Source organism: Mercenaria mercenaria, unplaced genomic scaffold, assembly GCF_021730395.1.
Source record: "Mercenaria mercenaria strain notata unplaced genomic scaffold, MADL_Memer_1 contig_2084, whole genome shotgun sequence".
Taxonomy (NCBI): Eukaryota; Metazoa; Mollusca; class Bivalvia; order Venerida; family Veneridae; genus Mercenaria; species Mercenaria mercenaria.
In genome coordinates, this window is record NW_026460119.1 from 54,688 (window position 1) to 67,563 (window position 12,876).

The 12,876-nt window shown below is 33.0% G+C and overlaps 1 protein-coding gene across 1 annotated transcript in view; it reads left to right on the forward strand.

Moving 5' to 3' along the window:
• Positions 1–9,231, forward strand: part of LOC128552151 (uncharacterized) — a gene marked incomplete at its 3' end in the record, with an annotated part of 57,585 nt that extends 48,354 nt beyond the window's left edge. The window contains exons 8-9 of the mRNA XM_053533170.1: positions 5,619–5,706; positions 9,110–9,231. Of these exons, the coding sequence (XP_053389145.1) occupies positions 5,619–5,706; positions 9,110–9,231 (210 nt within the window). The remainder of the gene's footprint in view (positions 1–5,618; positions 5,707–9,109) is intronic.
• Between the last annotated feature and the right edge of the window lie 3,645 nt (positions 9,232–12,876).

Genomic DNA, 12,876 nt, shown 5'->3' on the forward strand with positions numbered 1-12,876 from the left:
GTATTTAATAGAATTAGTCTTTCTTTTAAAGAACTAGAAATTTTAAAATCGGTCAACTAGATTTCTTGATTGTCAAATAACCCCATCAAAATTGACCCCCAGGGTCAATTATTTACAGGTCTTAATTCAAATTCACTGATCAGCCTTTCAAATTTTATTCAGAATTACAATATTTCAAATTCACCGTTAAAACTGTTAGGGCACTGGTTTACCATCGGGGGCACCCTCTTTGTAAATCTTATGGGAATGGCTTGTTCCAATAATTTTCAAATTCCTTTATTCCAACTTTTATTGTTACAGCTTATCTATTTTATTATTAATCATTGTTAATTACTTTTTACAAGTACATTGGACCAATTCATCAAATTTATAAATATTTGATATTGTTTTTATGATGACATTTTTTCAGTACTTTTGCATCCATGCCCTTTTGTAAACTTAATGTTTTGCAACTTTATCATTGAGATTTTAAATTAAGAGTTTTGTCAGATTATTAGATTTAAAGTTATATTGATATTTTATTTTATTTTAATGTTTCTTAAGCATTGGACGAATTTCATACATTTGTTTTCTGAACCTATTACATAAACAGATTTATTTTAATTTAATGTTAATATTAATAGTTTTATAGAAAATTTTTTAGAATTTTCAATACAATTTTGAATCAATACTGATTTGTTGAAAATTTAACTTATTAAATTTGAAAGTCATATGAAATATTATGATTTTGGAATAATATTTTGAAATTTTATTTCTTTAAAATAATTTTGATATTTTTCAAGTATTTTACTTAATTTCATGAAAATTAAAAATTTTTAAAGTATAATTGAATTTAAAAAAAAGATATTTTAAAAATATAATATGTAAACATTTAAATTTTAATCTAAATTCTAGAAATGGAAAGAGAATGGGCAATTATTATAAATTATGAAATGGAAAATAATGATTTGAACAAAATAATTACTAAATTATTGCTAAAAAGCTGAGAAATTTACTATTTCCATTACTAAATAATCCATTCTAAAAATTCAAATGTTGACAATCATTCAATGAATTGATAAAGAGGAAGTCAGAAATTTTTAACTTTGCCAAATGAATGATTTACAATAACACAGAACTGGTCAATTTAGAAATTGAGAACTTTCGTTTGGACCAGCTGGACGAAAGCCCTGGCCTTTACGGAATATACCACAGTATTCGAGCTGGTAACGAGCATCTTCCCAATTTTTAATGAAAGAGTTTGGAAAAACCCCACTAATGGGGTAGCAGCGTCTGGCTGTGTCAATCCTACTTTTTACTAGCCCAAGTAATTAGATTGTTTCCTATTTTTTATGTTTTAATGCACTTAAAATTGACAATAAAAAATAGTGTTTTCATTACTTGTTGCTATAAACAAATTAAAGTATTAAAGGAAGTTAAGTCATTGCAAAGTTTAGTATTTTATACGATATTAAGTTTTAAACGGAAAATCAATGGTAATTTATAAAGATTCACTTTTGGAGTTATTATAGCAATTCAAGAATAATGAGGTAAATTGACAGTAAGATATTGCCGGTTAATAAGTTATTAACATTAATTATGATAGTTCATATTGAATATTTATATGTGAAAGATTCAGAGTCATGCTATGAAATTATCTTTACTTGTAACAACTTGGAACAAAATTCACAGAATAATTCAACTGATTGTATCATAATTGTATAATTTTATATGCATGAAAATTAATTTTAAAATTTAAAAATGTGGAATTTTTGAAAACCTTTTCAAAACTATTAAGTATGGTTAAAAAAAAACAGTCAGTAAATTAGTTAAATTTAAATTGAAAATATTTCCAAAACTTACTTTATATTATTAATTTTATAAAAAAGTTTAAATTGGTTAAATAATTAACTTGAAAGATTAAAACTTAACGATCTTTATGTTAATAAGTAAAATTTTTCCTTTAAAGTTTTTGACATGAAGATATGCCTAAAAACAAAATCTAAAATTAAGCTTTTTATTAATTTAAATATATATTAATTAATATGGGTTGGTAATTCTTTGAATACAAAGTATCTTAAATGGTGAAAATTTTTTAAACTAATAAGTGTAAATTTTTTAATTTTGATTGAAATATAATTCTAAGGATTTTTCTAACATGAGATGGCAGCTTGAAAATATATTTTTGAATTAAACGTTCCATTTTAATTTTTTGATATTTATTTAATGGGATATTGTGTCAAATTTTTTGATAATGATTCAAAGGTTGTCTAATTTAATTTTTGCAAATTGTCTTTCAAATTATTTGTAAGTTTTGAATTAAACTTAAGTGTTAGGTTTAATTGGGAATTTTTCAGAAAATGAAAGGCTTTTTCTTTATAATTGAAAAGACAAGGTCAAATTTTCCTCCAATTTCTGAAAAATTTATGCAAAAAACAATAAGTAGACGGTTTTTAATTGTTCTGTACTAAACACTTTAGAATTTTAATTATACCTTAATTTATTCCATTTTGCTAAATTTATGCAGACAGAAACAACAATTGAAGGTTGTGGTTCGTTTTTGTTCTTCTGCAATCGTCTTTGGCTTATCTTTGACTGCACTCAATTCTTTACATTTAATGAATTCACAACTAAAAACAATTGGCAGGTTAAAGGTTTTCAGAAAAATTGTTAGGGCTTTTTTTTATCAAGTTGTGCATTTTGTCGAAAACCAAACATAGCCAAATTTAATAACTTCTGATTATAACTTTGATGTGCATTGTTTGAAATTCTAAGTTATGGACTTGTTTAATTCAAAAATAAGTCTGGATATGAATTTGCGCTACATAAAAAATTAATAACTAAGTAACACTAGGCTGCAGAATCTAATCTTTAAAATTTGGTTTAGTTATATTTTTGAATGAAGGAAATTGTGCCTAATTCGAACACAAATGAAAAAATTACAAATTTATAACTAAATCTGGGTTCTTCAAGAAATCTGAAGGTTAAGGATTGTATTTTTAAATACAAAAAATCTAAAAAAAGCAATTTTTAGCAAATAAATGAAACATTTTGGGTTTAAATTAAATTTAATGGATTAAGAAAAGCCACTTTAAAAGAATAATTTAATTAAGCAATATGAATCGCATGTGAGAAAATTATGTATGAATGAATACAAGAAAACATTACATAACAGGACGAGTAATTTGTAACTAGTTTTAGAAAATTAACCGAATAATGAGATTGAAGTACTTAAAATAGTGAAATAAGTAATTTGTAATTGTATAAAATAAGCTCAGTGACTTACACAGCACATACAGCTTTGTGAAGATAATTTACCTAAAATTGACTTTATGTGATCAGAAAATTGATATGACCATGGTGTCCTGCAAGATGGTTTCCTTTTATTATGAGTCAAAAGTTTTAGCTGCAAAGTAAAATTAAAGAAGATGTAATACATTTTATTACTTATTCTAGTCATAAGTTAGAACTGTGTAGTAAAAGCAAAGTAGCTAACTATGAAGTTTAATATATGCTTATCATAGAAATGTTCTGATAAGACTGTCAGCTTCTTGCTCAGTATTTTTAGATATGCGTAAAATGTAGAGCTAGAATTTTATATACACATTCATCCATTTGTCTGCAACATGCATTGCTAGATTTTATTTCTAACTTCCTGTTTAATTTGAGCTTAGAACATAAGTAAACTCCGGTTTGCATAAAAGGGATATCTTTTTCCCAGTTCCAGCTCATCTCAGGTTTGGAGAATAATACTTATAGGTATTATCGTTACTAGTGCATGTCTGCTTTATATCAACCTACATATCTGTCTGTCTTGCCTCAGATGTCTTTAATTGTAATTGAGAGAAGTCAAGGTCATATTTTACTGTCAAATGATAAACTTCCTATATTTATGGACCTCTTCATCTTTTAGTCATGTTTATAAGCCTGTTTATATGCCAGCATTTGGTTTCCAATCAATTACTTGAGACTATTTGTTCTTATGGCTGTCAAACATAATAGGTTAATAGCCAGAGAGCAGTAAATGATCATTGTTGATTTGGCAATGAGTGTGTCAAAAGTCAAGTTCAAAGTAACATTAATGCTGAAGAGAGGCCTCTAATTTAACTTGCTGGAGAATGCTTCATTAAAATCTTGCTCTACATTTCTGGAGAATGTTTCATAAAAATCTTGCTCTACATTTCTCTCTCAGAAGGCCTAGAGCTTAGATATTTGACATGTAGCATTGCCTAGTAGACCTCTACAAAATTTGTTCAAATCATGACCCCCGGGGTCAAAATTGACCCCGCCTCAGGTGTCACTTGATTTTACATAGGAAAATATTTAAAAAATCTTCTTCTCTAAAACCAGAAGCCCTAAAGCTTAGATATTTTACATGTGGCATTGCCTAGTGGATCTCTGCAAAATTTGTTCAAATTATGACCCCGTAGGTCAAAATTGACCCCGCCCCAGGGGTCACTTGATTTTACATAGGAAAATCTTCAAAAAATTTCTAAAAATAAACCAGAAGGTCTAGAGCCTAGATATTTCACTTGTAGCATTGCCTAGTAGACCTCTACAAAATTTGTTCAAAGTATGTCCCCCGGGGTCAAAAATGACCCCGCCCCAGGGGTCACTTGATTTTACTCAGTTGAGTGATTTAGGGTCATCATGACCCTCTTGTTTGTCAAATCTATGGTATTTTGGCTAAGCTTCTCGTAGATTAATTTTCATCAAATCTTACAGCATTGATCAGTGCCAACCCTTGTTATATATATTGTTGGCATGTTTTGATTCAGTGATTTTCAGTTGAGTTATCGGCCATGATTCATCATATTTTACTTTGTCTTAACAAGGATACCACTAGGACCAATTACATCAAACTTCATTAAAGCAATTATTGCAATGATTTGTTTTGTATGGCATGGACATATTACTGTTCAGTGACTTTCAACGCAGTCATGGCCCTTCATTTGTCAAACTTAATGATGTTTTGGCAACTTCTCGTATACCATTGGACAGATTTTCATGAAAACTTGCAAGAGTTTTATGTCACCGGCATGTTCGGGTTTAGTGATTAACTAGCAGAGTTATATCCATTGATTTATTTTATTTTACAGTGTTTACACTGTTTGCTGTAAAGCATTGGACTGAATTTCACTAAACATCTATTGCGTGATTACTGCGAACCATAGTTGTGCATATCATCGGCATATTCTTGTTTAATGATTTTCAATGGAGTTATGATCCTTGATTTGTCACATTCTTAGATACCTGTGCTACTTCTATACAACTTGTTGCAATTCCGCCAAACTTAACAGGATTGATCTAAGTTCTAATCTTAGATGTTTATATCATTGGAAAGTTGCAGTTCAATGAAATATATTTGTGGCATTTTGGAATATCTGCATGTTGTGTTTTGGAGATTTACATTTTTCATGGAAAATAATCTCTCTTTGCTGAAAATAATTTTGCAAGTAGTTTCTTTACATTTTATTCTGATGTCACATGATATATTATAATAAATTATGCGTTTAACATGTTTAATGGAGCATCTGTATTTTAAAGTGCAAAATAAAAGAATATGGCATCATTTTAAGAAACAATAATAATTATTGTAGTAAACAGTTATAATACTTGTTCAAATACTTAAATTCTAGAATTTTGGTGCAAGCAGTAGAACTGGTGCAGCTCAAGAGGATTTTGATGAACATAATGGAGCATATGCTTCAGTGGAATCTGAGAAAGGCAAAATAGATTACTATATTTTTGTTATCTCCCTTCAATAGAAGGCTGATGTGAGAAATTGTGATCAGCCTATGTCCGGCATCAGTCTCTCATCTATTAATCAGCATTTGCTTCGAAAAATATTTCTTAAATGTTTGACCAATATCACTTAAACTTGAATAATTGTGAATGAAAAGAAGAGATCATTGCAGAATATGTTATATACTATTGTCACCAAAGAATTGAAAATGATTTCACAGAAAGATCTAAAAATCTGCAACCTGGATGAAATATTACTAGAAGAAATCTAGAAGTGTGTATCTTTTCAATGTTTTATGACAAGTACAATTGAGCTGCGCCATGAGAAAACCAACATAGTGCGTTTGCGACCAACATGGATCCAGACCAGCCTGCGCATCCGCGCAGTCTGGTAACGATCCATGCTGTTCGCTAACAAGTTTCTCTAATTGCAAGAGGCTTTGAAAGCGAACAGCATGGATCCTGACCAGACTGCGCGGATGCGCAGGCTGGTCTGGATCCATGCTGGTCGCAAACGCACTACGTTGGTTTTCTCATGGCGCGGCTCAATTGGTACTGAATAGTAGTTCTTTTGTTCCTATTTTCTTCATTGTCTTTATTGTAACCAATGAAGAATTTGGTCACCAATGACAGACACTTAATATGTGTTGTATGATAAAACTTTCTGGCATTTTATATAGCAAATCTGACAGTATGTAAGGAAACGTTAAAGTCATTCAAAGCATTTTATCGTGATTGTTCAGCATACCTGAACATTATTTAAGTCATTTTAACCAGCAGGGGAAAATTCCCAAATGGGAAAATTGTTACTAAATGTAGCATCAGCATTGTTTTGCTTGCTTCATTTAAATGGGCAATTGTATAAGAATAATCAAAGTATCATTAAATGAAATACAGAGTTTTGGCCCTGGATTAATCAAGTTTTATACCTAACCTCAGTAACATGACAAGTGATTAGTGTGCAGTGTAGCTGTGCAAATTTTAGTCATGTTTTGATGAAATGATTTCCAGCGTAGTCATGACCAATGATTTGTAAAATTCATTTATCTGTGCTACTTTTCCTATACTACTGGTTGGAATTCAACCAAACTTCACAGGAGTAAGCACTACCAAGCCTAGTTGTGTATGTCATTGGAATGTTATGGTTCAGTAATTTTCTCTGGAGTTATGGCCATGAATTTGATGCATTTTAAACTTTCTGCATAATAAGTGGTGGGAGATATGTGAAAAATCCTCTAGTTGACTTCAAACTTAGTATATAGGTAGGTGGTGATGAGAGGATATGCACAGCGCATGAACCAGGGTCAAGGTCACAGATTGAGTTCAAATGTGAAATCTGTCCTTCACATTTTGTTTCCAGAACACAACTTAAAACTATTAAGGGTATTGACTTGAAACTTACAATATAAATAGGTGATGATGAAAATGTTGGTATAATTTGGTAAAAAGCATTGAAAAGAGTTCAAAAGACTTAAAACGAGCATTTGTTTGTTTTACATGTAAGATCAAACATTTTTCGCTTGTTAACACCAGGTTTTGCAACATGAAAGATATTTTGACCTTACTCTGAAACGAAAAAACCAGATATCATGTAACAGCTTTGACTGTACATATATATTATATAAAGGTTTTCAATCAAAGAACTAATATAAAGAATATTATGTGACTTTGGTATGAATTAGCCCCTGTTGAATGCAAAACAGTCAAATTCTTAAAATAGGGGTAAACAAATTTACAGGGTATAAAATTCACCCTAAACTGTTAGTCAGTGACTAATTTAAGCCATTCAGAGTCTTTGAATGCCCTGAGAAAATATCTCCAAATTACCCTTAAAGTATGTTTTTTGCTCAACTATTGGAAGAATAGGCAGAGCTATTGAAAACACATATTTTTTGGGGTTCAAATCAACATCCGTGTCCCAGTTTGGTTAAGTTTTGTATGTAAGCTGTTATTTTAGTTACTGCTTGTGGGATTGGATTGTACTTCATACACTTGTTTTCTATGATGAGTGGACATGCAGTGCACAGGTTCTATAAATCTTTCTTGAATTTTTACAAAGTTGTGCCTCTTTTTCAACTTAGCAGATCTTGGTTAAGTTTTGAATTTTAAACTGGTATGTCATTGGCCGCTGATGGGAATAGATTGAAATGTCACACACTCACTGTGATATTCTGACATGCAGTACACAGGACCTGTACACTTACTTGCTATTTAGTATTGAAAAATGAGACAAGGGGTCAACAAATGTTTGTTCCGAACACAAGTTTTTCTGCAATTAAATATGATTGTCCAAAAAAGCCATACTAACAGTAGTACAGGGATATTATTGGCACATTTGAAATGTCTGCATGACTAAATTTTGTCATTTACAGACAGTTAAGGATGAAATCTAATATCCTGTAAACTTGTTTTGCCCTTTTCACTTTTAAATTTTATGGGGACTAATTGTACCCCACGAACAACGAAGTTGTAAGGGGGGTATACTGGTTTCAGGTTGTTTGTCTGTCCATCTGTCCGTCCGTCTGTCTGTAGACACAATCTTGTGCGCACCATCTCTCCTCATCCCCTTGACACAATTTAATGAAACTTCACACAAGTGATCAGTAACAACAGTAGTTGTGCATGGTGCATATAAGGTTCTTTCAGAAAAAAAATGCAGAGTTATGGGACTTTGTTTTTTGTATACATAGAGTCTGCATATGCAATCTTGTGCGCGCTAAATCTCCTGAACCCATGCACACAATTTAATGAAACTTCACACACGTGATCAGTAGTAACCCTAGTTGTGCATGGTGCATGTTAGGTTATTTCAGAAAAAAATTCTGCACAGTTATGGGACTTTGTTCTTTGTTAATTTGCTATATACATACAGTCTGCATATGCAATCTTGTGCGCGCTTAATCTCCTGAACCCTTGCACACAATTTAATGAAACTTCACGAAGTGTTCAGTACCAACCTAGTTGTGCATGGTGCATGCTACGTTCTTTTAGATACATATTCTGCAGAGTTATGGACTTTGTTTTTTGTTACTATATAGAATCTGCATATGCAATCTTGTGCGCGCATAATCTCCCGAACCATTGCACACAATTTAATGAAACTTCACACGATTTGATCAGTACCAACCTTACTTGTGCATCGTGCATGTTAGGTTCTTTCAGAAAAATATTCTGCAGAGTTATGGGACTTTGATTTTTGTTACTATACTATATACATAGAGTCTATATACATACACATAATTATGCAGTCTTGTTTGCGTCAAATTGCAATGTACAGTGTCAGTGCGTGAGGGGAGTACATTAATCACCTTCAGTGATAGCTCTAATTTGCACCAAAAGCACACAAAGTCATACTCTTTTGGAGAAAGGGAAGTGTATTTTTCAGGTGTTCATGAGAGAAGGTTTCGATATGCAGGGCATGTGGAGCAAAATGGTCACTGGAAGTTAGAGATAGAGAATACCAACCAGGAAACAACACATTCTATCCAGAACTGTGCTACCAAGAAGGTAAACTTTCTTGTGCAACTTACGTTTTATTGAGAAATTACGCCGGACAGTTTGAAGAGTTGCAAGAATTTTAGAAAAGCTGTAACCTTATCAAACAAAATAGGTGAATGTGATAAAAGTATAATTTGGTTATGTGGTCAAATTGCTAAATCAAGACAGTATATGGAGGACATGTATTATTTTGCTGGTAGGTGTTAATTGGTGCTAGTTTAAATATGAATAATTCTGCTAGCCCAAATTAAAAAGACAACACCAAAGTTACCATTTAGCAGTATATAGAATGTTTATTCTTATTGTTTGATTTTAAGATGCATAGATGACATAAAACCCAAGTAAATGCTAGGATTGTGTTTGTGAGTGTAGAGAGCAGTTTACTAATGAAACAAAGCTCAGTGACTTACACAGCACATACAGCTTTGTGAAGATAATTTACCTAAAATTGACTTTATGTGATCAGAAAATTGATATGACCATGGTGTCCTGCAAGATGGTTTCCTTTTATTATGAGTCAAAAGTTTTAGCTGCAAAGTAAAATTAAAGAAGATGTAATACATTTTATTACTTATTCTAGTCATAAGTTAGAACTGTGTAGTAAAAGCAAAGTAGCTAACTATGAAGTTTAATATATGCTTATCATAGAAATGTTCTGATAAGACTGTCAGCTTCTTGCTCAGTATTTTTAGATATGCGTAAAATGTAGAGCTAGATATATATACACATTCATCCATTTGTCTGCAACATGCATTGCTAGATTTTATTTCTAACTTCCTGTTTAATTTGAGCTTAGAACATAAGTAAACTCCGGTTTGCATAAAAGGGATATCTTTTTTCCCAGTTCCAGCTCATCTCAGGTTTGGAGAATAATACTTATAGGTATTATCGTTACTAGTGCATGTCTGCTTTATATCAACCTACATATCTGTCTGTCTTGCCTCAGATGTCTTTAATTGTAATTGAGAGAAGTCAAGGTCATATTTTACTGTCAAATGATAAACTTCCTATATTTATGGACCTCTTCATCTTTTAGTCATGTTTATAAGCCTGTTTATATGCCAGCATTTGGTTTCCAATCAATTACTTGAGACTATTTGTTCTTATGGCTGTCAAACATAATAGGTTAATAGCCAGAGAGCAGTAAATGATCATTGTTGATTTGGCAATGAGTGTGTCAAAAGTCAAGTTCAAAGTAACATTAATGCTGAAGAGAGGCCTCTAATTTAACTTGCTGGAGAATGCTTCATTAAAATCTTGCTCTACATTTCTGGAGAATGTTTCATAAAAATCTTGCTCTACATTTCTCTCTCAGAAGGCCTAGAGCTTAGATATTTGACATGTAGCATTGCCTAGTAGACCTCTACAAAATTTGTTCAAATCATGACCCCCGGGGTCAAAATTGACCCCGCCTCAGGTGTCACTTGATTTTACATAGGAAAATATTCAAAAAATTTCTGAAAATAAACCAGAAGGCCTAGAGCCTAGATATTTCACTTGTAGCATTGCTAGTAGACTTCTACAAATTTTGTTCAAATCATGTCCCCCGGGGTCAAAATTGACCCCGCCCCAGAGGTCACTTGATTTTACATAGGAAAATCTTTTAAAAAATTCTAAAAATAAACCAGAAGGCCTAGATCTTAGATATTTGACATGTAGCATTGCCTAGTAGACTTCTACAAATTTGTTCAAATCATGATCCCTGGGGTCAAATTGACCCCGCCCCATGGGGTTACTTGATTGTACATAGAGAAATCTTCAAAATTTTCTAAAAATAAACCAGAAGGCCTTGAGCTTAGATATTTCACATGTAGCATTACCTAGTGGACCTCTACAAAAAAAATTCAAATCTTGACCCCCACTGTCAAACTGACCCAGCCCCAGGGGTTACTTGATTGTACATAGAGAAATCTTCATAAATTTGCTAAAAATAAACCAAAAGGCCTAGATCTTAGATATTATATATGTAACATTGCCTAGTAGACATTTACAAACTTTGTTTAAATCATGACCCCCGGGGTAAAATTGACCCCGCCCCAGGGGTTCATTGATTGTACATAGGAAAATCTTCAAAAAAAATTCTAAAAATCATCAGTTTGACATTTGAAACATGTAGCTCATATTACTCAGGTGAGCGATCCAGGATCATCTTGACCCTCTTGTTTGTCTGTAAAACTAAATTTACAAAGAAACTGGTCTTTTGTTTAATGCTTTTTTTTTCATAACAGAGGTGTAATTATGTCTTTCCCCCCCCCCCCCCCCCCCCCCACACACACACTCTGGGGGAGACATATTGTTTTTGCCCTGTCCGTCCGTCCGTCACACTTCATTTCCGAGCAATAACTGGAGAACCATTTGACCTAGAACATTCAAACTTCGTAGGTTGGTAGGGCTTATAGAGGAGACGACCCCTATTGTTTTTGGGGTCAAAGGTCAAGGTCACAGGGGCCTGAACATGGAAAACCATATCCGATCAATAACTAGAGAACGACTTGACCCAGAATGTTGAAACTTCATAGGATGATTGGTCATGCAGAGTAGATGACCCCCTATTGATTTTGGGGATATTCTTTTGAAGGTCAAGGTCACAGGGTCCTGAACATTGAAAACATTTTCGGTCAGTAACTTGAGAACCACTTGACCCAGAATGTTAAAACTTAATAGGATGATTGGTTATGCAGAGTAAATGACCCCTATCGATTTTGGGGTCACTCTGTTAAAGGTCAAGGTCACAGTGGCCTGAACATTGAAAACCGTTTCACATCAGTAACTTTAGAACCTCTCGACCCAGAATGTTGAAACTTCATAGGATGATTGTTCCTGCAGAGTAAATGACCCCTATTTGTTTTTGCGGTCACTCCTTTAAAGGTCAAGGTCACAGGGGCCTGAACATTGATAACAATTTCCGATCAATAACTTGAGAACCTCTTGACCCAGAGTGTTGAAACTTCATCGGATGATGGCACATTCAGAGTAGATGACCCCTATTGAAACAGAGTAGATGACCCCTATCGATTTTGGGGTCACTCTGTTAAAGGTCAAGGTCACAGGACCCTGAACATGGAAAACAATTTCCGATCAATAACTTGAGAACCTCTTGACCCAGAGTGTTGAAACTTCATCGGATGATGGCACATTCAGAGTAGATGACCCCTATTGATTTTTGGGTGTTTCTTTTAAAGGTCAAGGTCACAGGGGCCTGGTCATGTAAAATCATTTCCGGAAAATAACTTGAGAACCACTTGACCTAGAATGTTGAAACTTAATAAGATGATTGGACATGCAAAGTAGATGACCCCTATTTATTTTGGGGTCACTTGATCAAAGGTCAAGGTCACAGGAACCTGAACAGTGACTTGAGAACCACTAGGCCAAGAGTGTTGAAACTTAGAAGGATGACTGGACATGCCAAGTAGATGATCCCTATTGCAGCCAACCATCAGTGTCTCTTTGACTTTCGCTCCTGACCCCTATAGGACTTTGCATTGGGGGAGACATGCGCTTTTTTACAAAAGCAATTTCTAGTTAACAGTGGTCATAATGTATTACAAGTAAAATTCATTGCTTCACCTTTTTAGGTACTCTTCCATCTGCATTATCTAGTGTATTATTTTTAATTTGAAAATGATAAATATCAAAAGACAACACTTGTGG